This window comes from Erinaceus europaeus, chromosome 12 (assembly GCF_950295315.1).
Source record: "Erinaceus europaeus chromosome 12, mEriEur2.1, whole genome shotgun sequence".
NCBI classification, from domain to species: Eukaryota; Metazoa; Chordata; class Mammalia; order Eulipotyphla; family Erinaceidae; genus Erinaceus; species Erinaceus europaeus.
The window spans coordinates 73,823,117-73,847,817 of record NC_080173.1 but is presented as its reverse complement, the minus strand read 5'-3'; the positions used below and the strand labels follow the sequence as shown (position 1 = coordinate 73,847,817).

The 24,701-nt window shown below is 41.0% G+C and overlaps 2 protein-coding genes, 1 long non-coding RNA gene and 1 other non-coding gene across 5 annotated transcripts in view; 2 read left to right on the top strand and 2 right to left on the bottom strand.

The window, feature by feature from the left end:
• The window catches only part of SUZ12 (SUZ12 polycomb repressive complex 2 subunit), a 77,073-nt gene extending 74,735 nt beyond the window's left edge, over positions 1-2,338 (top strand). For both annotated transcript variants that reach the window (XM_007530814.3, XM_016191566.2), the window contains one exon: positions 242-2,338. In XM_007530814.3, coding sequence (XP_007530876.1) covers positions 242-587 — 346 coding nt within the window. In that variant the 3' untranslated portion in view covers positions 588-2,338. The remainder of the gene's footprint in view (positions 1-241) is intronic.
• A 9,532-nt stretch (positions 2,339-11,870) lies between these two features.
• Positions 11,871-24,701, bottom strand: part of LOC132542005 (uncharacterized) — a 58,953-nt gene continuing 46,122 nt past the window's right edge. Inside the window, exon 2 of the long non-coding RNA XR_009553131.1 lies at positions 11,871-12,180. This is a non-coding gene — a long non-coding RNA (uncharacterized LOC132542005). The remainder of the gene's footprint in view (positions 12,181-24,701) is intronic.
• CRLF3 (cytokine receptor like factor 3) overlaps positions 11,871-24,701 on the bottom strand; it is a 46,391-nt gene continuing 33,560 nt past the window's right edge. Inside the window, exons 5-8 of the mRNA XM_007530815.3 lie at positions 19,910-20,132; positions 16,644-16,776; positions 14,891-15,003; positions 11,871-14,186 (exon numbers count right to left, since the gene is read on the bottom strand). Coding sequence (XP_007530877.1) covers positions 13,930-14,186; positions 14,891-15,003; positions 16,644-16,776; positions 19,910-20,132 — 726 coding nt within the window. The 3' untranslated portion in view covers positions 11,871-13,929. The remainder of the gene's footprint in view (positions 14,187-14,890; positions 15,004-16,643; positions 16,777-19,909; positions 20,133-24,701) is intronic.
• On the top strand, positions 16,177-16,258 carry LOC132542284 (small nucleolar RNA Z195/SNORD33/SNORD32 family). The gene has a single exon (XR_009553381.1). It is a non-coding gene; the product is annotated as a small nucleolar RNA Z195/SNORD33/SNORD32 family (small nucleolar RNA).

Sequence of the window (24,701 nt, the reverse complement as noted above, 5' to 3'; positions counted from 1 at the left end):
TATCTGCCCCCTCCTTTCTAAATTTCTGTTCTGTCTCTCCAGTAATAAATAAATAAAAATATTTTTTTAAAAAAACAAGTTATACCATTTCTGCTCTGATTAAACATGTCAAGATAATTAAAGCTCAGGTTTAATGCACATTTACTGTTTGTTTGACCATCACTTTCAAAATTATTCTGTAAGAGTTTTATAAAAGTGTTTTATATTAGTATTGATGTTATGTGTTATTTTTATTAAATAGGTTTATTGCTGACAATCAAATGAATCATGCCTGTATGCTGTTTGTAGAAAACTATGGACAGAAAATAATTAAGAAGAATTTATGTCGAAACTTCATGCTTCATCTAGTCAGCATGCATGACTTTAATCTTATTAGCATAATGTCAATAGATAAAGCAGTCACTAAGCTCCGGGAAATGCAGCAAAAATTAGAAAAAGGAGAATCAACTTCCCCTACAAATGAAGAAATCACTGAAGAACAAAATGGAACAACAAATGGATTTAGTGAAATTAATTCAAAGGAAAAGATTTTGGAAACGGATAATATCTCAGGGGTTTCAAAACAGAGTAAAAAACAAAAACTCTGAAAAACCCTTACCTTTTGTCATGGACATACACTGTAATTGCATCCTAGGGACAACCTCTATGAAGAGTTTCGTTTTTGTTTTTAATCTTAAATTCCAAACAGGCACTGTCAGGTGAAGTAAATGATTTCAGCAAGGATATTTGCATCAGGGTTCTATTTCATTCTCTAGTTTGAGCATGAAAAGCAATACTTCAAATAATTTTTTTTATTGTCTTATGAAATAAATTGGTCTGGAGTTATTTCATATTTTAAAAGAATAATGGTTTTGCTTTCGTTACTTTTGTTTTGCTAAAAGAATAATGGCTGTTTCACTGTTAAATTATGAGTGATTTTCTTGGGGATGAAAAATTGGAATATGATTTCCTTTTTTTAAAAATTGAAGATTTTGTGAACGTCCACTATAATTTGCAGTCAAACCTTGATCCTTGATTTTGAAATCATTTATCAATTTGGAATGAGAAGTTACAAGATAAGATATTTCATATAACTTTATTTTACATTTTTTTTTAAATAGCACTTCTCTATCTTATGCCTGTTTAAGAAGATGTTTGTTTTTCACTTTGTTGACAGTGAAAATTCATGTTGGTTTCTAAGATTACTGACCATTTGCTTTCATGTGGATAATTTTAGTGCATTGCTCACCCAGTTATTTTTGTTGTTTTTTTCCAGCTTGAACATTTTGTTGATCTCCCCTCAGGCCTAACACACACACACACACACACACACACACACACACACACACACAATTAGGTAATCATTTGTAAGGTTCAACTATCCACATCTTTTAGGATTATAAACCAAGGGAAGAATGATTTAGAGGTTTTTAACATGCCATTTTCAAGGGACGAAATGTTCACTTTTTCTTTCTTTGCAAGGATGTCTTTTGTTGTATTTCATGATGAGAATCTCCAATACAAATAAGCTGACTTGAATTGTTTTGAGCAATTTTGCCCTGTGTTATATGTGTTTTATGCACATTTGCAGTTGGATTTTCTCCAACAGAAAGTGGTTTCACTACTGGCACATTAACAAGCACCAACACATTTTATTCCAACTCCAAGCACTGTGGTTGAGTAACATCACCTCAATTTTTTATTATCATTAAAGATAATTGCATTTTCATATTCTTTATTTATAAAGGATCAATGCTGCTGTAAATACAGGTATTTTTAATTTTTTATTTCATTCCATCACCATCAGATGCAGTTCCCTATTTTGTTTAATGAAGGGATGTATAAGCTTTCTAATGGTGTCTTCAGAAATTTATAAAATGTAAATACTGATTTGATTGGTCTTTAAGATGTGTTTAACTGTGAGACTATTTAACTAATAGTGTGGATGTAATTTGTCATCCAGTATTAAGTTCTTAGTTGCTGATTTTTGTGTTTAAACAATTAGGAAGGAGGGAAACTGCAGCTTTCATTTCAGACTCCTTGATTGGTAAGTTCTTAAGTGGTGAGTTACAGTAAACTCTGATCATGCCTCTGGATAGTGGATCTCGAGCATTTCTCTCGGGCTTTAATTTGCTAAAGCTGTGCACATATGTAAAAAAAAAAATAGATTATTTTAGGGGAGATGTAGGTGTAGAATTATTGCTTATGTCATTTCTTAAGCAGTTATGCTCTTAATGCTTAAAAGAAGGCTAGCATTGTTTGCACAAAAAGTTGGTGAATCCCTCCCCCAAATAGTAATGAAATTACTTCTGTTGAGTAAACTTTTTATGTCATCTTATAATAAAAGCTGAAAAAATCCCTTTGTTTCTATTTATAAAAAAGTGCTTTTCTATATGTACCCTTGATAAGAGATTTTGAGGAAATCATGTAAGATGATAAAACATTTGAATGGTACAATAGATGTAAAAAAAAATTCAGTTTAAAAGAACGCTTGTTTTTACATTAAATGTTTATTTGAAATCAAATGATTTTGTACATAAAGTTCAGTAATATAAAAACTTGTTTCAGTTATTTTTTAAAATTATGTTTGTGTGTACACTAAAAGTTTATCTTGGCTAGTGTATTTTAATATTTCAGAAATCTGAACCATCTCCCAGATGTGTTCAACTTTTCTTTTGTGGGAGAGGGGAGACCAAAGACTTGTTCCACTAATCTTTTGCTCTCTCACATGATGCCAAGGCTCTGAACTGGGCACTCACACATGAAGCACACACAACTCCCTGGTCTTCATTTAAATGAAAATAAATTTGTCTTTGCTTTCAAAATGTTTAGGGAAAGGAAGGTCGTCACAGACTAAAGAGATGGATACAAATGTATAATTATTAAATTATGGGCCAGAGGAATAGCCTCACTGGGTGGGGCATCTTGTCATGTGGCCTAAAATTTAAGCTCCGGTGCTGTGGTGTCTTATCTGTTTTTGAATGAAAATGTGCCTATAGAATGTTGAAATTACCCTAGTTCATTAAAAAAAAAAGTATAGCTAAAATTTTGTGCTACATTTTGTAAACTGAGTAGTTGGAGATAACTTTACAGAATTGACAGGTCAGCTCTCTAATTATATGTAAGCAGTAGTTTGTTGCCTAGATACACTGTTTTTTGTATGCTTCCAAACCTCATTTTTAGACAAGATTGATCTCACTTTCTTTGTCCTGCCTGCTGATTTTATGTGGTGTTCAAATATTTGGTGACATGATGTTTCATGCATCATGCTAATGCAATAGGAAGAACTTTGGGGGCTTACTGCAGAGATAAATTTTTATTATTTCTGAGCCATGATTTAAAAATTTGTGAGGAGGGAGGTTCTGTATACTGAGAATCTTTGATAAGCCATGGTTTGACCTGTTCCGGAACAAACTGTCTGCTAACCAGGTTACTTCACCTAAAATGCACTGAAAACACTGGTCCATGCCAAAAGGTTCCTGAAATTGTATCTGTGTTTAGAAAATATTCATGGGTTCAAATCATGCATAACATTTAGCCTTCCTTTATAAGATAAATATTACCATACTGTTTTATTGGTCCATTAATAGTGTCTGGCCAATAACCCTTTCTCTGGTCCTTACAAAATTGAAGCAAGTTTTAGTGCTATGGTATCTCATCCTCTGTCTTTAAACTCCTAATGGATCAAGGACTTGGATGTTAGACCAGGGACTCAAATACTTAGAAGGAAATATTGGTAGAACATACTCATCTAAGTTTTATAGACAGTTGCAAGGAAGACAAAATCAACCAGTGGGACTACATCAAACTGAAAAGCGCACAGCAAAAGAACCCCCCCCCCCAAAGGGTGGGTCCGGACTCCTTACAGAATGGGAGATCTTTGTATGCCATACATGAGACAAAAGGCTAGTAACCAAAATACACAGAGCTCATGAAATTATGACAAAAGAACAAATTATCCCATCCCAACCCTAAAATGATATGAACAATATCTACCAAAGAAATCTAAAAGACCACAAAATTGCTACAAGTCATTATCCGAGAAATATAAAGACAATAAGAACACCACTGTGAGACTGCCATATGTCACAATGGATATTAAATGAGAAGTTGCAGGGTAAAGGAACCTTCATGCACTGCTGGTGGGAATGTAAATTGATCCAGTCCTGGTGGAGAGCCCAGAGGACTAGAAATGGGCCTACTCTGACCCAGCGATTCCTTTCCTAGGGAATTGTCCTAAGGAATCAAATATACGTATCCAAAAAGATGTTCATACCTATGTTTATAGTAGCCAAAATTTGGAAGCAGTCTCGCTGTCCAACAACAGATGAGTGTTTTAAGAATATTGCTATTAAAGATGATTTGACCTTGGATGGAGCTTGTAGGGGGATGTTAGGTGAGATAAGCCAGAAAGAGAAGGGTGAATATGGGATGATCTCACTCCTAGAAAGATGCTGAGAAATAATAGTAGGGAATAACAAAAGTAGAATTTGGACTGGGTTTGGTGTACTGCATCAAAGTAAAGGACTGGCAGTGGGGGTGAGGCTTTTAGGTCCTGGTACATGATGGTGGAAGGGAGGGGACCTTATGATATAATTAGAGGGGGTTCAGGCGGTAGCACACAGGGTTAAAAGCACATAGTATGAGCCACAAGGTCCTGCTCAAGAATCCCAGTTGGAGCTCCCTACCTACTGGGGGTCGCTTCACAAGCAGTGAAACAGGTCTGTGGGTCTTTCACCCTCTCTACCCTACCCCTTTTCAATTTCTCTGTCCTAATAAAAATAAAAAAGATGTCCTCCAGGAACAGTGTATTTGTAGTTCAGGCACTGAGCCCCAGCGATAAACCTGGAGCAAAATAAATAAAATGAGAAGTCTATAAAATCATCTGCTGCTATTGGAACAGTATCACATCCATAGGATGTTAAACCAGTAGCCAATGATGAGAGGCTATAAAAGAAAATGTCAGTGCTACATTGTAATTTCATAACCATTTCTCTTTAACAGGAGTAAAAGGTACTGGCTCTGAAGAGAGGATAATCTGCAGTGACCACTGTACAACTAATTATAATTTGGATAACAGTACATTAACAATGGAAAGGTCAACATAAAGAGAATGTAAAAATAATTCTGAAGAATAAACACTATCATAAGTACTTCAAGGAACTCTCTCTGATATTCACGATGAAGAAGAGATTCCACCAATAAAGTTTGTTAAAGAGGTAAGTTAGAGGGATTGGCTAGTAGTGCACCCAGTAGAGTGCACGTGTTACAGTGCAGAAAGCCCATGGTTCAGTTTTTTCTCCCTCTCTGCCTCCCTCTTGTTTTTCACTGTCTTTCAATTTCTCTGTCTATCGAAAAAGTAAATATAAAGTAGGGCTCAGGAGATAGGATAATGGTGATTCAAAAACCTCATGTCTGAGGCTCTTAATTCTCAGCTTCCATCCCTAGCACCATAAATCAGTGCTGAGCAATGTTCTGCTCTCTTTGTCTTTGTATGTTTTTCACATTAAAGTAAAATACTGAAGAAGAAAAAAACACTGGGGGTTGTATTGTGGAAAACTAGGAAGTGTTCTGCATGTACAAACTATTGGATTTACTGTTGACTGTAAACTATTAATCTCCCAATAAGAATTTTAAAAAAAAAGTGAAGGCAGGACCATGGAAAATATGGGCATATATATATATATATATATATATATATATATACACACACACACAGAGATGCAGATAAATAGCTATAGAGATAATAATCAGGAGAGTCTCGGGCGGTAGTGCAGTGGCTTAAGTGCAGTTGGGCCAAGCACAAGGACCAGCATAAGGATCTCGGTTCTAGCCCTCGGCTCCCCACCTGCAGGGGAGTCGCTTCACAGGTGGTGAAGCAGGTCTGCAGGTAGGTGTCTATCTTACTCTCCCCCTCTCTGTCTTCCCCTCTGTTCATTTCTCTCTGTCCTATCCAATGACGACAACATCAAGAACAACAATAATAATTACAACAATAAAACAAGGGCAACAAAAGGGAAAATAAATATTAAAAAAAGAAATAATAATTGGGAGGTGGTGCATTGATAAAGCTTTGGACTCTCAAGCATGAGGTCCTAAATTCAATCCCCGGCAGCACATGTACTAGAGTGATGTCTGGTTCTTTCTCCTATCCCTGTCATTAAAATATTTTTAAAAAGACTTCTACTTCTAAAAAATAATAATAATCGGGAGTCCAGCGGTAGCGCACCGGGTTAAGTGCAGGTGGCGCAAAGTGCAAGAACCAGCGTGAAGATCCCGGTTGGAGCCTCCAGCTCCACACCTGCATGGAAGTCGCTTCACAGGTGGTGAAACAGGTCTGCAGGAGTCTTTCCCTCTCTCTGTCTTCCCCTCCTCTCTCCATTTCTCTCTGTCCTACAAGGGTGGGGGTCGGGTGGTAGTGCAGCAGGTTAAGTGCACCTGCCGCAGAGCACAAGGACTGATGTAAGGATCCTGGTTCGAGCCCCAGCTCCCCACCTGCAGGAGGGTCGCTTCACAACTGAAGCAGGTCTGCAGGTGTCTTTCTCTCCAGCTCTCTGTCCTCTCCATTTCTCTCTGTCCAACAAGGAACAACATCAGTAACAATAATGACCACAACAAGGCTACAACAGTAAGGGCAACAAAAGGGGTAAAAATAGCCTCCAGAAGCAGTGGATTCATGGTTGCAGGCACTGAGCCCCAGCAATAACCCTGGAGGCAAAAAAAAAAAAAGGGAAATATATTTTTAATGGGGGGGGTCAGGCGGTAGTGCAGTGGGTTAAGCACAGGTGGCTCAAAGCGCAGCAAGGACCAGTGTAAGAATCCAGGTTTGAGCCCTCGGCTCCCCATCTGCAGGTGGCTTCACAGGTGGTGAAATGGGTCTGTTGTTATGGTTATTATAATTGTTACTGATGATGTTGGATAGGACAAGAAATCGAGAAAGGAGGGGAAGAGAAAGACACCTGCAGACCTACTTCACTTGTGAAGCGACACCCCTGGAGGTGGGGAGCCCGGGATCCTTATGCTGGTCCTTGTACTTTGCGCCACGTGCGTTTAACCCAGTGCTTTACCACCCGACCCCCTATACCTGTTATTTTATAATCTTGTAAATCAATATTAAATCACTAATAAAAAGGGGAAATAGAAAGCTAAGAGAAGAGATAAGTAGAATTCAGAGCAGATATGGACCTTCAAACCCAGTTTCAACACATGGACATACAATTCAAGAAGAATACACAGTCTATGTAAGCATTTCAGTGCTCATGAAGCTAGGGAGTGTTGCAGTGGGTAAAGGGGTGAACAGTCAAACTAGAGGTTTTGAGTTCAATCGCTGGCATTTCATGTACCAGTGCGGTACTAATTCTCTGTCTCGTTCATTAGTCACTAATTATTTAAATATAATTTTAGTGTTCATGATGAACTATTTACAAAAAAAAAAGTGTTGTGGCCAGGAGGTGGCACTGCAGGAAAAGCATAGAATCTATAAGCTTTAGGTCCTAAATTCAATCCTAGGTACCAGAGTGGTACTCTAGTTGTCCTTCTCCTGCTCTCTCTAATCTTTAAAAACAACAGAAACAATATAGGTTTTTGTATTTAAATACCAGCATAACATCGAAAACACTTTCAGGGCAGCACCAACACAATTCGGTTGTTTTTTTTACTTTTTGTTGGCATAGGACTAGGCTATATTGTTACATAGTTTTTTTGTGTGTGTGTCATTACTGTATTTAATTATATTTATACTTTTTAAAAAAGAATGTGAGAAAAGTAGGAGAAAGGACTAGACATCACTCTGGTACATGTGCTGCCGGGGATTGAACCTGAGACCTCATAGTTGAGAATCCAATGACTGTGGTCCGGGAGGTGGCACAGTGGATATATAACATTATTATCTGCACCTATTATTATTCATGAATAAATAAAATCTTTAAAATCCATGCTTTACCCATGTGCTACCTTCCAGACCACTATACCTTTTATTATTATTATTATTATTATTAATGAAAGTGATACAGAAAGAGATGAAGTCTCTCAGATCTAGTTTATATTGGTGCTGGGGATTAGAGCTAGGAGTGCAGAGCCTCAAGAAAGAGATCTATTTGCATAACAAATGTTATCCCCTGCTTTTATTAACCTTTATTTGTTGGATCAGAGCCCTGCTCAATTCTAGTTTATGGTGGTGCTGGGGATTGACCTGAGATTTTGGATTCCCTGGCATGAAAGTTTCCAAACATTAACCTGTAATTATGATTTTCATATTATATTCAATTGCTCCCACCAAGTGCTTGAATAAAGAGTTTTACTTTTGAGGGCCGGGCAGTAGTGCACCTGGTTAAGTGTGCATATCACCTTGCAAAAGGATCTGGGTTCAAGTCCCCGTTCCCACCTGCAGGGAGAGAAGCTTTACAAGCAGTGAAGCAGGTCTGCACAGCTGGCACACAAGTGAAGGGGACAGCCCGGCCGAGTCCAGGGACTGTGGCCGCCCTGCTCACTTGCACCAGCCTACTGGCACTGCATCTGCTCCAGCCTGCGTGCCAGCCTGTTGGAGGGGCAGCCTGTAGGCCCCACCAGCCCTGAAGGTTTCTTCCACAGCAAGAGGGGATTCTGGGAGGTAATGGCGGCTGGAGACTTGGCCTTGTCCCAGGTCTGGGAAGAGCTCGAGGCCCAGCTGAGTTAGTGGGCAGGGACCACACCCATATGGATGGGCACCAGCACATGCACTTACTCCCAGAGGTACCGACACCTTGATGCACTTTGTTCACTGAGTGTCCAGAGCCCTTGGTGCGGGCCCTGGAATGGGTACCTGAGGCCATGGCCTAATGGCCAAGCTCATGACATACCCGGGCTGCAGAGAGGGTCCCGATGTCTTTTTCTGCTCCTGGGAGCAGATGCATAAGCTAGGTGTCCTCACTGCACCCACACTACGAGCCCATTTTTGCCCAGTATGTGCAGCTCTGTGGGCGAGATGACTTACATTCCATGACACCTGGCGATTTTGTCCCTGGCCAAGCCACTGTAGAAACCTTTCTGGAACCTTCCCTTTCATGATTCTGACAGCCAAGCAAGTGTGTATGTTTAGGGAAGGGACAGGGTTGAGCCCAGAACCAGGCCCTAGACCAGCTAGTTCTTTTTTTTTATTTAAGAAAGGATTAATTAACAAAACCATAGGGTAGGAGGGGTACAACTCCACACAATTCCCACCGCCCAATCTCCATATCCCACCCCCTCCCCCGATAGGTTTCCCATTCTCTATCCCTCTGGGAGCATGGACCCAGGGTCATTGTGGGTTGCAGAAGGTAGAAGGACCTAGACCAGCTAGTTCTGTTCCTTCTCTGAGCAAGAGACTATGCTCAGGCCCTCATGGCTGAGAGTAGTGACCTTTGATGCAGGGTGGGCTGATGCCATCTGGGTCTGAAATCTTTCAAGGTTTGGTGTCCTTTGTATTGTCATGTAAGCATCTTGTTTAAGCACATTGGGGAGTGACTGCTGTATTAATAAAGTAACATGTTTTTTATTTTTAAAGTATATAATAATGGTAGTGATCCAGGAAGTGGCACAATGGGTAAAAATATTAGACTTTCACATGTGAGATCCTGAGTTCAATCCCTGGCAACACATGTATCAGAATGACTCTCTCTTTACTTTTTTTTTTTTTCTTTATTTTTGAGAGATGCAGAGACACACAGAGAAACATCAGAGCACTGCTCAGCTCTGGCTTATAGTGGTGCGGGGTATTGAACCTGGGACTTAGGAGCCTCAGGCATGAGAGTCTCTTTGCATAACTATGCTGTCTCCCCCGCCCTCTCCCTCTCTTTTCATCTCTCATCAATAAAGAAAATGTCTTTAATGATAATAATAATGGTGGGGTAGATGATGTAGTGGTTATGCAAAGACTTCCATGCTCTAAGGTCCCAGGTTGGTGTCTCTTCCTCTATTTCTCTTTATATCTTTCTTTCTGTATCTATTATTTAAGTAATAGTAATTAAATTAGTTTTGTGTGGTGCAGGAGGATAAAGTGTGGAACTCTCAAGCATGAGGCATGGAGTTCAATCCCCGGCAGCACATGTACCAGAGTGATAGATGGTTCTTTGTCTCTCTCTCTGCCTATCATTCTTCCTGAATAAATATGATCTTTTTAAAAAATTAAATTAGTTTTCAGTCATTTCTGTGAAATGATAGAATCTGGCCTGGGAATTTTGTGTGATTATGCAAAAAAGCTTTTCTTTCATGCCTGAAGTTCTAAAGTCCCAAGTTGAATCCCCAGCACCACCATAGGCCAGAGCTAAGCAGTACATTAGTCTCTCCCTCTTTTTTTTTTTAATATTTTATTTATTCCCTTTTGTTGCCCTTGTTTTATTGTTGTAGTTGTTGTTGTTATTAATGTCGCTGTTGTTGGATAGGACAGAGAGAAATGGAGAGGAGGGGAAGACAGAGAGGAAGAGAGAAAGACACCTGCAGACCTGCTTCACCGCTTGTGAAGCGACTCCCCTGCAGATGGGGAGCCGGGGGCTCAAATGGGACCCTTATGCAGGTCCCTGAGGTTTGCACCATGTGCACTTAACCCGCTGCACTACCGCCCAACTCCCTCTTTCTTAATTATTAGATAAAGACAGAGAAAATAGGAGAGGGGAGGGGAGACACCTGCAGCCCTGCTCTACCACTTGTGAAGCTTTCCCCCTCAAGGTGGGGACCAGGGGCTTGAACCTGAGTCTTTGTGTGAACCTGAGGCACTGGACTCTCAAGCATGAGGTCCCGAGTTTAATCCCCGGCTGCACATGTACGAGAGATGGTGCATGGGACTGAAGCTGGAACTTTGGAGCCTCAGGCAGAAGTATTTCCTATCTATCCTCACCCTCTCTCCCTATCACCCCCTTTCCACTTTATTTCTGCATATCTCTATCCACAGCAGAGTTAAGTGGGGGTGGTCCACCAGGTGGTGCTGTGGATAAAGCATTGGATTATCAAGCATGACATCCAAGTTCAATCCCTGGCAGCACATGTACCAGAGTGATGTCTGATTCTTTCTCTCTCTCCTTTCTCATTAGTAAATAAATAAAATATTTTTTAAAAAGTGGGGCAGGCAGGTAGTATAATTAGCAAAGAGTCTCTCATGTCTGAGACTCCAAAGTCTCAGGTTCAATCCCCATACCACCATATATGCCAGAGCTAAGCAGTGCTCTTGTTAAAAGCAAAAAACAACTGAAATCAAGACAAATCGGAAGTGGACTAAGGACATAGCACAGTGGTACAGCATAGGTCTTGTATTGTGAGGGCCTGGGTTGTATTCCCAAGTACCACATTAAAAACGTAGTAAAGCAGCCCAGGAGGAGTAAAGCAGCATGGTGGTGTTTTGGACTTGCTCCTATGGGATCCTAAATTCAGTCCCAGGTACTGCTTGTGACTGAGTACTGCTCTAGCCTTTCTCATAAAATACCCACAGTTAAGGGGACTGGGCGGTAGCACAGCAGGTTAAGCACACGATGCAAAGCACAAGGAACAGCATAAAGATTCTGGTCCGAGCCCCCAGCTCCCCACCTGCAGGGTGGTCACTTCACAAGTGGTAAAGCAGGTCTGCAGGTGTTTGTCTTTCCTCCTCTGTCTTCCCCTCCTCTCTCAATTTCTCTCTGTCCTACCCAACAACAACAGCTATAACAACAACAACTACAGCAAGGGCACCATCACAGGAAAAATGGCCTCCAGGAACAGTGGATTCATAGTGCATGCGCCAAGCCCCAGCAAAAATCCTGGAGGCAAAATAATAATAAATCTTTAAAAAATAAAGTATAACTTCATAAGTTACAGTATCTGAACTGAAAAAGGGACCATAACAAACCCTTTTCTTCCTCTACTTACAGTAAGATTAACATTGGATTCATAGTCTCATGAAAAAAAATACATTTAACTCAGGTTTTTATTATGTTTCATACAACTGGACAAGGCATCTACATTGTAGCACATTTTCTCTTTTTTTTTTTTCCCCCTTTTTTAAACTTTATTTATTAGAGACAGCCAGAAGTCAAGAGGTAAGGGGGTGATAGAGAGGGAGAGACAGACACCTGCAGCACTGTTTCACCACTTGAAAAGCTTTCCCCTGGCAGGTGGGGACTGGGGCCTCCAACTTGGGTCCTTGCATACTGTAACGTGTGCACTCAACCAAGTGCACCACCACCAGGCCCCCATTCTAGCACATTTTCTTTCTTTTTTCTTTTTTAATATTTATTCCCTGTTGTTGCCCTTTTTGTTTTATTGTTGTAGGTATTATTGATGTCATTGTTGTTGGATAGGACAGAGAGACATAGAGAGAGATGGGGAAGACAGAGAGTGGGAGAGAAAGACACCTACAGACTAGCTTCACTGCTTGTGAAGCGACTCCTCTGCAGGTGAGGGAACCGGGGGGCTGGAACTGGGATCCTTATGCCAGTCCTTGTACTTTGCGCCACCTGCGCTTTACCTACTGCACTACTGCCCGACTCCCTCTAGCACATTTTCTTAACAGTCACTAAACAAGTGACAGACAACTCTATAAAAAGGCACAGAAAAAATGTCATGATTATCTAACAGGGAATTTCAATCCCCAAATAAATTATCTTACAAAAATATCAAATTTGCCTTTCCACTTTTTATTGGTCAAAGTGGAAAAAAAATTCACATTAAAAACTCTGTGGGCGGGGGAGACAGCATAATGGTTATGCAAACAGACACTCATGACTGAGGCTCCTAAGTCCCAGGTTCAATCCCCCGCACCACCATAAGCCAGAGCTGACCAATGCTCTGGTGTTTCTCTGTGTGTCTCTCTCTCTCTGCATCTCTCTCAAAAATAAAATTAAAATATTTTTTAAAGGGTGGGGGTACAGCATAATGGTTATGCAAAGAGACTTTCATGCTGAGGCTCTCAAGTCCCAGGTTCAATTCCCCACACAGCCATAAGCCAGAGCTGAGCAGTGCTCTGGTAAAGAAAAAAAAAAAAAGGAAGGAAGGAAACCCAGCCTTTAGTGGTTGGATCTATATATATATTGGGGAAAAAAAAAACCTCTGTAAGCTGGTATAGCAAGTTAAGATCATCGTCTTTATATAAAAAGTCTTTTCAAATAAATACTTTAAGCAAATTTAAGTCTTTCAAAAAAACAAGTCAAATATTTATTCTGTATCTGTTTGATCCACTGGAAGACCACTTGTAAAACTGACATTAAACTGGACTGCAGTTCATACTCTATGAAAAGTAGTAAGCATACCACTGAGGATTGATATGCACATGTACACATTACAAACATGCAAAAAAGCTAACACTGCTGTGTATACTATTTCCATAAGTATTTTTACCCTGAAAAAATTAAACTATCATGAATCAAATTACAAAGGAAGAACAAATAAACAAATGCTTACTAAGACATTTGTTCAGTAATTTTAAGAAATGCAAAAGTTGTCATGCTTTTGAGACTTAAAGATTACTAAACATGAGAGAAAATTTAACACTGCTTACCAAAGCTTGAAAATAGCATATTCAACACTCACAGAGATAGTACACAGTTAATATAGACATCTGGTCTATTCCTGTTGTTCTAAAGTTTTTAATATGGCTTTAGATCCTTAAAGGGTGGAGACTTAATAAAACAATGTTACTTTAAGTTTTTCTGTTTCATAATCATCTTTAAAAAGTACTGGGATAGGCCTTTATCTTATCAGACTTTTAAATCCAAGTTGATTTTTTTTTTCTTTTACTATGATGTGATGTTTCGATTAAAACTGTCCTGAAAATAAAATTGGCCACATGATGGTTTTGTCCACAATATTCAAGTTTCTTGTTGATAAAATATTGCAAAATAAGTCCAGTAAATATTTTCCATTTTCAATGGCTTAACTAAGAGATGAACCTAATGACTTTTAAATCAAAACTTAACTGAGCTGGAGACAGAAACATTGAAACCCACAAACCAAAGTCATTCATCCAGAAATCTAAAACACCAACACTTTCCATCCAGGGTAGAAAAATGAGCATCCAAAGTAAAGAGAACCACAGGATTGGTCAAGCAACCAATCAAAAACCACTTCTCTGTTATTTGAGCTAATGGTTACTCGAAGCTTGAAGTTTCCACCTTCATTATTATTGATGGATCCTAGAGTCACAGCTTCAATGTCAAATGTGACAGTAGAACCAGAAGTAACTGCAGGCAACTGATTAGTCATTTCTTTTCCGTTTACAAAAACTGCACCTGTAAACATAAAGTCATTTACATATGAATAATTAAAAACAGATTACTAGACACAGCTAATTACCTAATTCACAGAAAACATTTTGAAATACCAACTGGCCAAAGACAATGCTTTTAACTTAATGTGAATTAACTTCCACTCTTATGGAAGGAGAAAATGTTTAAGCTTTAATCACATTTTAGCGGTCTGATCCAAAGCCAGTCACTTGAATAGTGTGTTGCTTTGTCATGTGTGCAAAGCAGGTTCAAGCCCGGCCACCACACTGAAGGAAGCTTTGGTGCTGTGTCTCTATCTTTCCCCTCCCCCCACTTTTTCTCTTTTTAATGATGTTTCTTTTTTTTTTTAACTTTATTTAATTTTTTTTATTGGCTAGAGACAGCCAGAAATTAAGAGAGGAGTGAAAGACGGAGAGACACCTGCAGCCCTGCTTCACCACTTGTGAAGCTTTCCCCCTGCAGGTGGGGACCAGGGACTTGAACCTAGGTCTTTGTACACTGTAATGTGAACACTTAACCAGGTAAGCTACCTCCTGGCCCCACTGTGTCTCTTTCATTCTCTCTCTGCCTCTATTAAAAGAAAAACAAAAAAAGAGCTCTGGTTCAAGGTTCTACTTATATAATAATGATAATGTATATACATCCTAATTTTTTTCATATGGATGGAACACACACGCACACACAAATCACAGTTGTTTCTCTTTTACCATTTGTGCCGATGCACACTGCTTGATCCCGCTGCAGAGAGTCATAGCCATTTTGCTTTTCCGCACACACTCCTATGCTGTCTCTTCTGTCTGGCTGTCCCACAGTTTCAACTCTGTCAAAGAAAGAAAAAGATCATTTAATCTGTGTGTGTGTGTCTGTGTGTCTGTGTGTGTATGTGTGTGTGTGTGTTCAACCATAACTAACAGTTACTAAGCTTAAAACTTAAGTTTTAAGGATAGCTCACCAGGTAGGCATATACTGTACCATGTACAAGGACCCAGGTCTGAACACTACATAAAAAGGAAACTTCACGGGAGGTGAGCGGTAGCGCAGTAGGTTAAGTGCAAGTGGCGCAAAGCACAAGGACCAGCGTAAGGATCCCGGTTCGAGCCCCCAGCTCCCCACCTTCAGGGGAGTCGCTTCACAGGCGGTGAAGCAGGTCTGCAGGTATCTGTCTTTCTCTCCCCCTGTCATCCCCTCCTCTCCATTTCTCTCTGTCCTATCCAACAACAATGACATCAATAACAATAACTACAACAATTAAAAAAAAAAGGAAACTTCACAAGTGGTGAAACAGTACTGTGGTATCTCCCCTTATCTCTATGTCTCTCCCTCTATCTGGAAAAAGAAAAATTAGTCCAGCGGGGGCAATGAAATTATAATGGTTCAAAGTTCTAGCCAAGCCTTGTCAAGGGAAAAAAAAAAAAAAAAAGGAAGAGGGAGTTGGGCGGGTTAAACGCAGGTGGCACAAAGCTCAAGGGCTGACATAAGGATCCTGGTTCGAGCCCCCGGCTCCCCACTTGCAGGGGAATTGCTTCACAAGTGGTGAAGCAGGTCTACAAGTGTCTGTCTTTCTCTCCCCGTCTTCCCCTCCTCTCTCCATTTCTCTCTGTCCTATCCAACAATGAAGACAGACAACAATAATAATTACAACAATAAAGCAACAAGGGCAACAAAAGGAAGTAAATAAATTTAATAAAAAAATAATAAATCATTAATTTTTTTATATTTATTTTCCATTTGTTGCCCTTGTTGTTTTATTGTTGTAGTTATTGATGTCGTCATTGTTGGACAGGACAGAGAGAAATGGAGAGAGGAGGGGAAGACAGAGAAGGGGAGAGAAAGACACATGCAGACCTGCATCACCGCCTGTAAAGCGACTCCCCTGCAGGTAGGGAGCCAGGGGCTTGAACCGGGATCCTCACACAGGTCCATTTGCTTTGCGCCACGTGCATTTAACCTGCTGCACTACTGCCAGACTCTCAAATCATTAAAATTTTAAAACTAGGCCGATGATAAGGACTTCTCCCAATCATGTTTGAGTTTCCAACCATGAGATGACTCCACGCACTACCATCTGAGGTAGGAAACAAACAGAGAAAAAAAAAAAAACTAGTTTAGTGTAAACTATTTTTTCTTTGTCTTTTATTTAGGCAAGAAGGAAAAGAGATAAGAGAGCGAGAGAACCAGAGCATCACTGTGCTCCATGTGATGCCAGAGACTGAACTTGGGACCACATATATACTTTATCCACTGCACCACCTCCCAGAGCTGGGAAGGGAAGAGTCTCACCCATGTCCTGTGTGTGTGATTTCACTGGTCTGGGACCAAAGCACAGGAGCTTCCTTCAGCGACACAGCACCTCCCACGTGATGCTGGTGCTGGAAACTGGGCAGCCAACAGGGCAAGGTGTGTGCTGTTTCTGGTGAGCATTTTCTCTAGCCCCCAAGAAAGACTTTAGTATCTACTTGCCTGAATGTTAATGTCTGCCCACAGAAATAAGTTGGAGCACTGGAGTAAAGAACACCTGAGGATTCAGAATCATTCCGGAGTGCTATATTTCTTCGACTGCTCAGACTGTACCCCTCAAAGCCAGCTGTCCATTCTTTTAAAAAACAAAGATAATAAGTGATTAGAGGCAGGGGAGATAGCATAATGGTTATGCAAAAGACTTTCATGTCTGAGATTCTGAAGTTCCCTGTCAACCTCAAGCCCACTCCCACTACCATAAACCAAAGCTGAGCAGAACTCCAGCTTAAAAAATTATTATTAGAGTATTTTGAGGAATATCGTCAGCAAAGACACATTAAATAAAACTTGGAGTTAAGGGGCTGGGGGTAGATAGCATAATGGCTATGCAAAGAGACTTTCACACCTGAGGATCCAAAATCCAAGGTTAAATCCCCTGCACCAATACATGCCAGAGGTGATCAGTACTGTGGTTAAAAAAAAAAAATTAAAAGTTCTTTATTTTGTCCTGTTTTGCATCTTACTGCCTTCCAGCTACCAAGGTGCAGATGCCACTATGATTTCATCCTTACTTCCCTGGGCTGATGACCTCACCAATGTGTCCTAGAACCCCACTTCTCCAGAGCCCTACCCCAGTAGGGAAAGATAGAAATAGGCTGGGGGGGGGGTCAGGCTGTAGCGCAGCGGGTTAAGCGCAGGTGGCGCAAAGCACAAGGACCAGTATAAGGATCCCAGTTCGAACCCCGGCTCCCCACCTGCAGGGGAGTCGCTTCACAGGCGGTGATGCAGGTCTGCAGGTGTGTCTATCTCTCCTCTCTGTCTTCCCCTCCTCTCTCCATTTCTCTCTGTCCTATCCAACAATGAAGACAGACAACAATAATAACTACAACAATAAAACAACAAGGGCAACAAAAGGGAATAAATAAATTAAATAAATATAAAAAAAAATAGGCTGGGGATATGGATCAACCTTCCAATGTCCATGTCCATCAGAGAAGCGGTTATAGAAGCCAGAACTCCCACCTTCTGCATACCAAAAAGAATTTTGGCCCATATTCCCAGATGGGGAGAAATGTTAGGGGAAGATGATCAGAGGGCTCTGCAGACTAATTCCATCAGGACCCTGAGAGAAAAAAAAAAAAAAGGAAGGATACTTGAAAGTAGTAATAGGTGTAGGTGTGACTTAGAAAGGAAGAGAAGATGCTTGCGGCTCCAAAGTCCCAGGTTCAATCCCCTGCACCACCATAAGCTAGAGCTGAGCAGTGCTCTGATACACACACACACACACACAGACTACAGAAATAATAACCCATAAGCCATATTTGTGACCTTAGGAGAATTATACCCGTTATCTTATGGTTTTGTAAATTCATATTAAATCTGAAAACAAACCCTGGAGTTAAAAGGAACTGGTTTTAGGGGGTCAATCTTTTTTTTTTTTTTTAATCCAGTCATCTGTTCAAGGGCGTTTTGGTTGATTCCATATTTTGGCTATGAACATGGAGTTACATATATCCCTTCAAATTAGTGTTATTATCTTTTTTTTTTGTAATTTTATTTATTTATCTTCCCTTTTGTTGCCCTTGTTGTCTTTTTATTGTTGTTGTAGTCGTCGTTGTTGGATAGGACAGAGAGAAATGGAGAGAGGAGGGGAAGACAGAGAGGAGGAGAGAAAGACAGACACCTGCAGATCTGCTTCACCACCTGTGAAGCGACTCCCCTGCAGGTGGGGAGCCTGGGGCTTGAACCAAGATCCTTATGCCGGTCCTTGCACTTAGCGCCACCTGCGCTTAACCCGCTGCGCTACAGCCCGGCTCCCGGGGGTCAATCTTTTAATAAACAATTAAATACAAAGAATCATTAATCTTGTGGTCAAGGAGGTGGTGCAGTGGATAAAGTATTAGACTCTCAAGCATGAGGTCCCAAGCACATGTACCAGAGTGATGTCTGGTTCTTTCTCTCTCCTCCTATCTTTCTCATTAATAAATAAAATATTTTTTAAAGAAAAAAAGCATCATTAATCTTAGAACTCAGAAAAGAGTTTCCAGTCTACAGCACAATTTTAGTGCATGGAAGATCAAATAAGTGTTACATTTTTTTACATTTATTATCTTTATTTGTTGGATAAAGACAGCCAGAAATCAAGAGGGAAGGGGGTGAGAGAGAGAGAGAAAGAGACAGAGAGACACCTGCAGCCCTGCTTCACCGCTCGTAAAGCTTTCCTCCTGCAGGTGGGGACCAGGGGATTGAACCTGGGTCCTCCCTCATTGTAATACATGCGATCAAGCAGGTGCGCCACCACCCGGCCCCATAGTGTTATATTTTAATGAAATAATAGTTAATGCACAATTGCTTGGGATTATTCCAACCTAACTAATAACAAACAAATAAGCAGAAATCTTTAAAAATAGTTACATAGGAGAACGCAATCTCAAATCCTAAGAGTCTTAGAAAAAAAGTCTTAAAGAGAAAAAAGCCCTAGGGCTGGGTGGTGGCACAGCCAGCTGAATGCGCCTCTTACAGTGCGCAAGGACCCAGGCTGCAACTCCTAGTCCCCCCCCACCTATATAGGAAAAGCTTTGCAAATGGTGCAGGTGTCTCTGTCTCGCTCCCCTCTATTATCCCCTTACCTCTCGATTTCTGGCTATCTCAATCCAATAAATGAAGGAAATAAAAAAATTTTAAAAAGAAAATAGTCCTTATCCAAATATTAATAGAAGACTGAACTTCAGTGCCTTAATGTAATGTTTAATATATTTTAGGGTGATGCTCATAATCCTATATGGCATTATTTCGGGGGCTCTGGAGACAATAACTGGTCAACAGTTCTCAAAACTCACATAAGGGAATGGGGCAGTAGAGCAGCGGGTTAAGCACACATGGCGCAAAGTGCAAGGACCAGCATAAGGATACCAGCTCCCCACCTGCAGGGGTGTCGCTTCATAGGCAGTGAAGCAGGTCTGCAGGTGTCTATCTCTTCCCCCCACATCTTCCCCTCCTCTCTCCATTTCTCTCTGTCCTATCCAACAACAATGACATCAATAATAATAAATACAACACTAAAACAAGGGCAACAAAAGGGAATAAATAAATATTTTAAAAACCTCAAATAATACAATTTAAGCAAGGAACAAGACATTCTTCATGTTTTCTCATCAATTCAAAGCTTAACCTTAGCAAAAAAGGGTTGCCCATGACTGCTGTGCTTATGGCACGTATCACTGCTATGTACATAGCACAGCTTAAAGGGGGAGAAGGAGGCAGCATACCATGAGGCACCAGTGTGGAATGACCTATCTGGGGGACGCTCCACGGACTCCACTCCTGCCGGCCATCTCCTCGGGCGCAGACTCTGAATTGATAATCAACGTTGGGGTCGATGTGTAATACTATAAATTCAGTTTCAGAGCCTACATATGCATCCTCAAAATGATTGGAAGTACATTTACGAAACTGGAGCCTGTAATCTTGGGCAGTAAAGTCATCATCCACCTATGGAAAGAGGCTTCATATTAGGTAAAAAAAAAAAAAAAATCAAAGATTAACTTTCCTCAGAATCAATGCTTAACCATTTAGGATGTGGGGTAGGGGAATGTCCGGCGGTAGCACAGCGGGTTAAGCACACATGGTGCGAAGCGCAAGGACCAGTGTAAGGATCCCAGTTTGAGCCCCCGGCTTGCCACCTGCAGGGGAGTCGCTTCACAGGCGGTGAAGCAGGTCTGCAGGTAGGTGTCTTTCTCTCATCCTGTCTTCCCCTCCTCTCTCCATTTCTCTCTGTCCTATCCAACAATGACGACATCAATAACAACAACAATAACTACAACAATAAAACAACAAGGGCAACAAAAGGGAAAGTAAATAATAAATATTTTTTAAAAGAATGTGGGGTGGGGGGATAGAGAGATAACAGTGGTTATGCAGAAAGCTTTATTTTCTTTTTTGTTTCCTATTATCACTGGAACGCGTTACCTGCACTATGAATCCACTGCTCCTGGTGGCCATTTTTTTTCTTTCTTTCTTTTTATTATTATTATTGGATAGGACAGAGAAATCAAGAGGGGAAGGCAAGATAGAGAGGGAGAGAGAAAGACGCCTATAAACCTGCTTCACTGCTTGTGAGGCATCACCCCTGCAGGTGGGGGACTAGGGGCTCGAACTGGGATCTTTACGCCAGTCCTTGTACTGCGCACCATGTGCACTTAACCTGCTGTGCTACTGCCCAGCTCCCCCTTCTTTTCTTTTTGGTACTACAGGAATAATTCAATTGCTTCCAAACCCCCTATTTATTTATTTATTCATTTATTTTTCTTTTTTCTTTATTTCCTTTTGTTGCCCTTGTTGTAGTTATTATTGATGTTGTTGTTGGATAGGACAGAGAGAAATGGAGAGAGGAAGGGAAGACGGGAAGAGAAAGACAGACACCTGCAGACCTGTTTCACCGCCTGTGAAGCAACTCCCCTGCAAGTGGGGATCCAGGGCTTGAACCGAGATCGTTTTGCTGGTCCTTGCGCTAAGCGCCACCATCTAACTCCCTCAAACCCGTTTCTTTCTTTTTTTAAAAAAATTATTTTATTTTTATTATTTTTATTTTTTAACCAGAGCACTGTTCAGTTCTGGCTTATGGTGGTGTGGGGGATTGACCTCGAACTTTGGAGCCTCAGGCATGAGAGTCTGTTGCATAACCGTTATGCTATCTACCCTCCGCCCCCCCATTTCTTTCTTACAGACATCATAACACTACTTCACCGTATGGTGGAGCTTGCACCATGCCAGGGTGCTATGTGGTGCCAGGGTGTGAGCCTGGGACCCTGCACATGGTAAGGAATGCAGTTTATCAGATGAGCTATCTTCTGGCCCCTCCCTTATTTTATTATAAATTTAATTTACTTATAAGTTTGTTTTATACTATTTTCTCTATTTACTTATTGCCTCCAGGGTTCTCACTGCACTGGGGCTTGGTGCCTGCACTACGAATCCACAACTCCTGGCGGCCATCTTTTTTCCACTGTTGTTGCTGTTTGTTGTTGGATAAGACAGAGAGAAATTGAGAGAGGAGGGGAGGACAGACAGAGGGAAAGAAAGAAAAATACCTGCAGACCCGCGTCACCACAAGTGACAGGATCCCCTGCAAGTGGGAAGCTAGGGGCTCAAACCAGGATTCTTGAGCCAGTCCTTGGTCCTTATGCTTCGCAGTATGTGCGCTTAACCTGGTGTGCTACCGCCCAGCCCTTATTTTATTTTAAGGAGAGAGAGACCGAGACCAGAGCACTGCTCAGCTCTGGCTTATGGTGGTGCTGGGGATTCAGAGCCTCAGGCATGAGTCTTTTGCATATGCTATCTCCCCAACCCTCCCTTATCGCTGGGGCTCGATGCCTGCACTATGAATCCACTGCTCTTGGAGGCCATAATTTCCATTTTGTTGTTGTTGTTATTGTATTGTTATTGCTGTTGTTGTTGTTAGATAAGACAGATAAATCGAGAAAAGAGGAGAAGATAGGGAGGGGAAGAGAAAGACAGACATCTGCAAACCTGCTTCACCACTTGTGAAGAGACTCCCCTGCAGGTGGGGAGCCAGGGCTCCAACTGGGATACTTGTGCCAGTCGTCCTTGTGCTTTGCACCCTGTGCACTTAAACTGATGCGCTACTGCCCAGTCCCCTTATTTTCTTTATTGAGTAGAGTATGTTTTCAATTTCCCAGTCTTATGTGAAAAAACAACTTCCTGGGGCCGGGCGATAGAGCACCGGGTTAAGCGCACATAGTACAAGGCACAACGACTGGAGCAAGGAGCCTGGTTTGAGGCACCCCCCCCCCTTCTCATTGCAGTGGGTTCACTTCACAAGCGGTGAAGCAGGTTTGCAGGTGTCCAGTGTCTATCTTTCTCTCCCCATCTTTTCCTCCTCTCTCAATTTCTCTCTGTCCTATCCAACAACAATAACAACAAAAACGGAAAAAAATAGTTGCTAGGAGCAGTGACTCATGGTTAGCCCCAGCGATAACCCTGGAGGCAAAACAATAATATAAAAAAAAACTTCCTTTGTACAAATGGCATTCTTTCTTTTTTTCCTTAATAATTTTTTTAAAGATTTTATTTATTTATTTATTGATGAGAAAGATAGGAGGAGAGAGAGAAAAAACCAGACATCACTCTGGTACATGTGCTGCCGGGGCATGAACTCAGGACCTCACGCTTGAGAGTCAAGCGCTTTATCCACTGCATCACCTCCCGGACCACTGCATGCTTTCTATTTAATGTCAAAAATAGATACTCAAATTCAAGAATAAGGATCTCACAACTTTATCATTCCTAAAACTCTGAGAGAATTATCACCCAGAATACATAAAGCACATCTAAAAATTAACAGAAGTGGGTGGAGAGACAGAGTAATGGTTATGCAAAAAGACTTTCATGATTGAGGTTATAAGATCCTAGGTTCAATTCCCAGCACCATTATTGAGTCAAGAGCTGAGCAGTGCTCTGGTAAAGTAAATAAATACAATTTAAAATGATTAACAGAAGATGAATCTCCTAATAGGGATGGGTAAAAAGAAATAAATAGGGGAGTCGGGTGTAGCGCAGCAGGTTAAGCACATGTGGCACGAAGTGCAAGGACTGGCATAAGGATCCTGGTTCGAGCCCCCAGCTCCCCACCTGCAGGTGAGTAGCTTCACAAGCCATGAAGCAGGTCTGCAGGTGTCTATCTTTCTCTCTCCCTCTCTGTCTTCCCCTCCTCTCTCCATTTCTCTCAGTCCTATCCAACAACAACATCAATAACAACAATAAAAAAAAGGGCAACAAAAGGGAAAATAAATAAAAATTAAAAAAAAGAAAGAAAGAAATAGGACTGGGGAGAGCAGGAAATTAAATATAAGTCCCCTCTCACAAAAGGAGTCTTACTGATTTTTCTTTTGTTAACACTTGTACTTATATATCCTTTTGTGGCTTCTAGCCAAATGGCCATGTCTAGCTGCATAGAAGGCAAACTAAGTCTTTATTTTAATTTTTATTTAAAAAATAAAATAATGAATACTGAATAACAACAACAACAACAAAAAGAAATAGGACTGGGGAGACAGCATTAATGGTTATGCCTAGAAGACTTTCATGCCTGAGGCTCTGAGGTCCCAGGTTCAATCCCCAGTGGCACCATAAACCAGAGCTCTGTGCCCCCACCTCATCTACTATTGTCCCCCAAAGGCATGCAAAAAAGAACAGGGCTGCCCACCCACCTGGTATAAATGCAGTGGTTGCTTTACAAAATCTACACTAGATATCCCTACAAGGGTCTGTGTCTCTCTTTATTAAAGACAACAATAACAACAAATATGATCAGTGCTCTGGTCTGTATCTTTTATTAAAAATAAATAAAATATTAAAAAAAGAAACAAAAAGGGAGTCGGGCGGTAGCGCAGCACGTTAAGCGCATGTTGCACAAAGCGCAAGGACCAGTGTAAGGTCCCCGTTTCAAGCCCTCGGCTCCCCACCTGCAGGGGAGTCGCTTCACAAGTGGTGAAGCAGGTCTGCAGGTGTCTATCTTTCTCTCCCCTCTCTGTCTTACCCTCCCCTCTCCATTTCTCTCTGTCCTATCCAACAATGAAGACAGACAACAATAATAACTACAACAATAAAACAACAAGGGCAGCAAAAAGGGAATAAATAAATACATTTTAAAAAAAGAAACAAAGAATTCTATAGACTAAAAGATAAGCAGTCATGCATACAAAAATATTTAACAGGAGTCGGGCGGTAGTGCAGCTGGTTAAGCACACATGGCACAAAGCTCAAGGACCAGCGTAAGGATCCCGGTTTGACCCCTCGGCTCCCCACCTGCAGGGGAGTCACTTCACAGGCGGTGAAGCAGGTCTGCAGGTGTCTGTCTTTCTTTCCCTCTCTCCGTCTTCCCCTCCTCTCTCCATTTCTCTCTGTCCTATCCAACAACGAAGACAGACAATAATAACTACAACAATAAAAACAACAAGGGCAACAAAAAAGGAAATTAATTAATTAATTAAAAAAAAATTTAACCAGAGAGCCAGGCAATGGCGAACCTGGTTAAGTGTA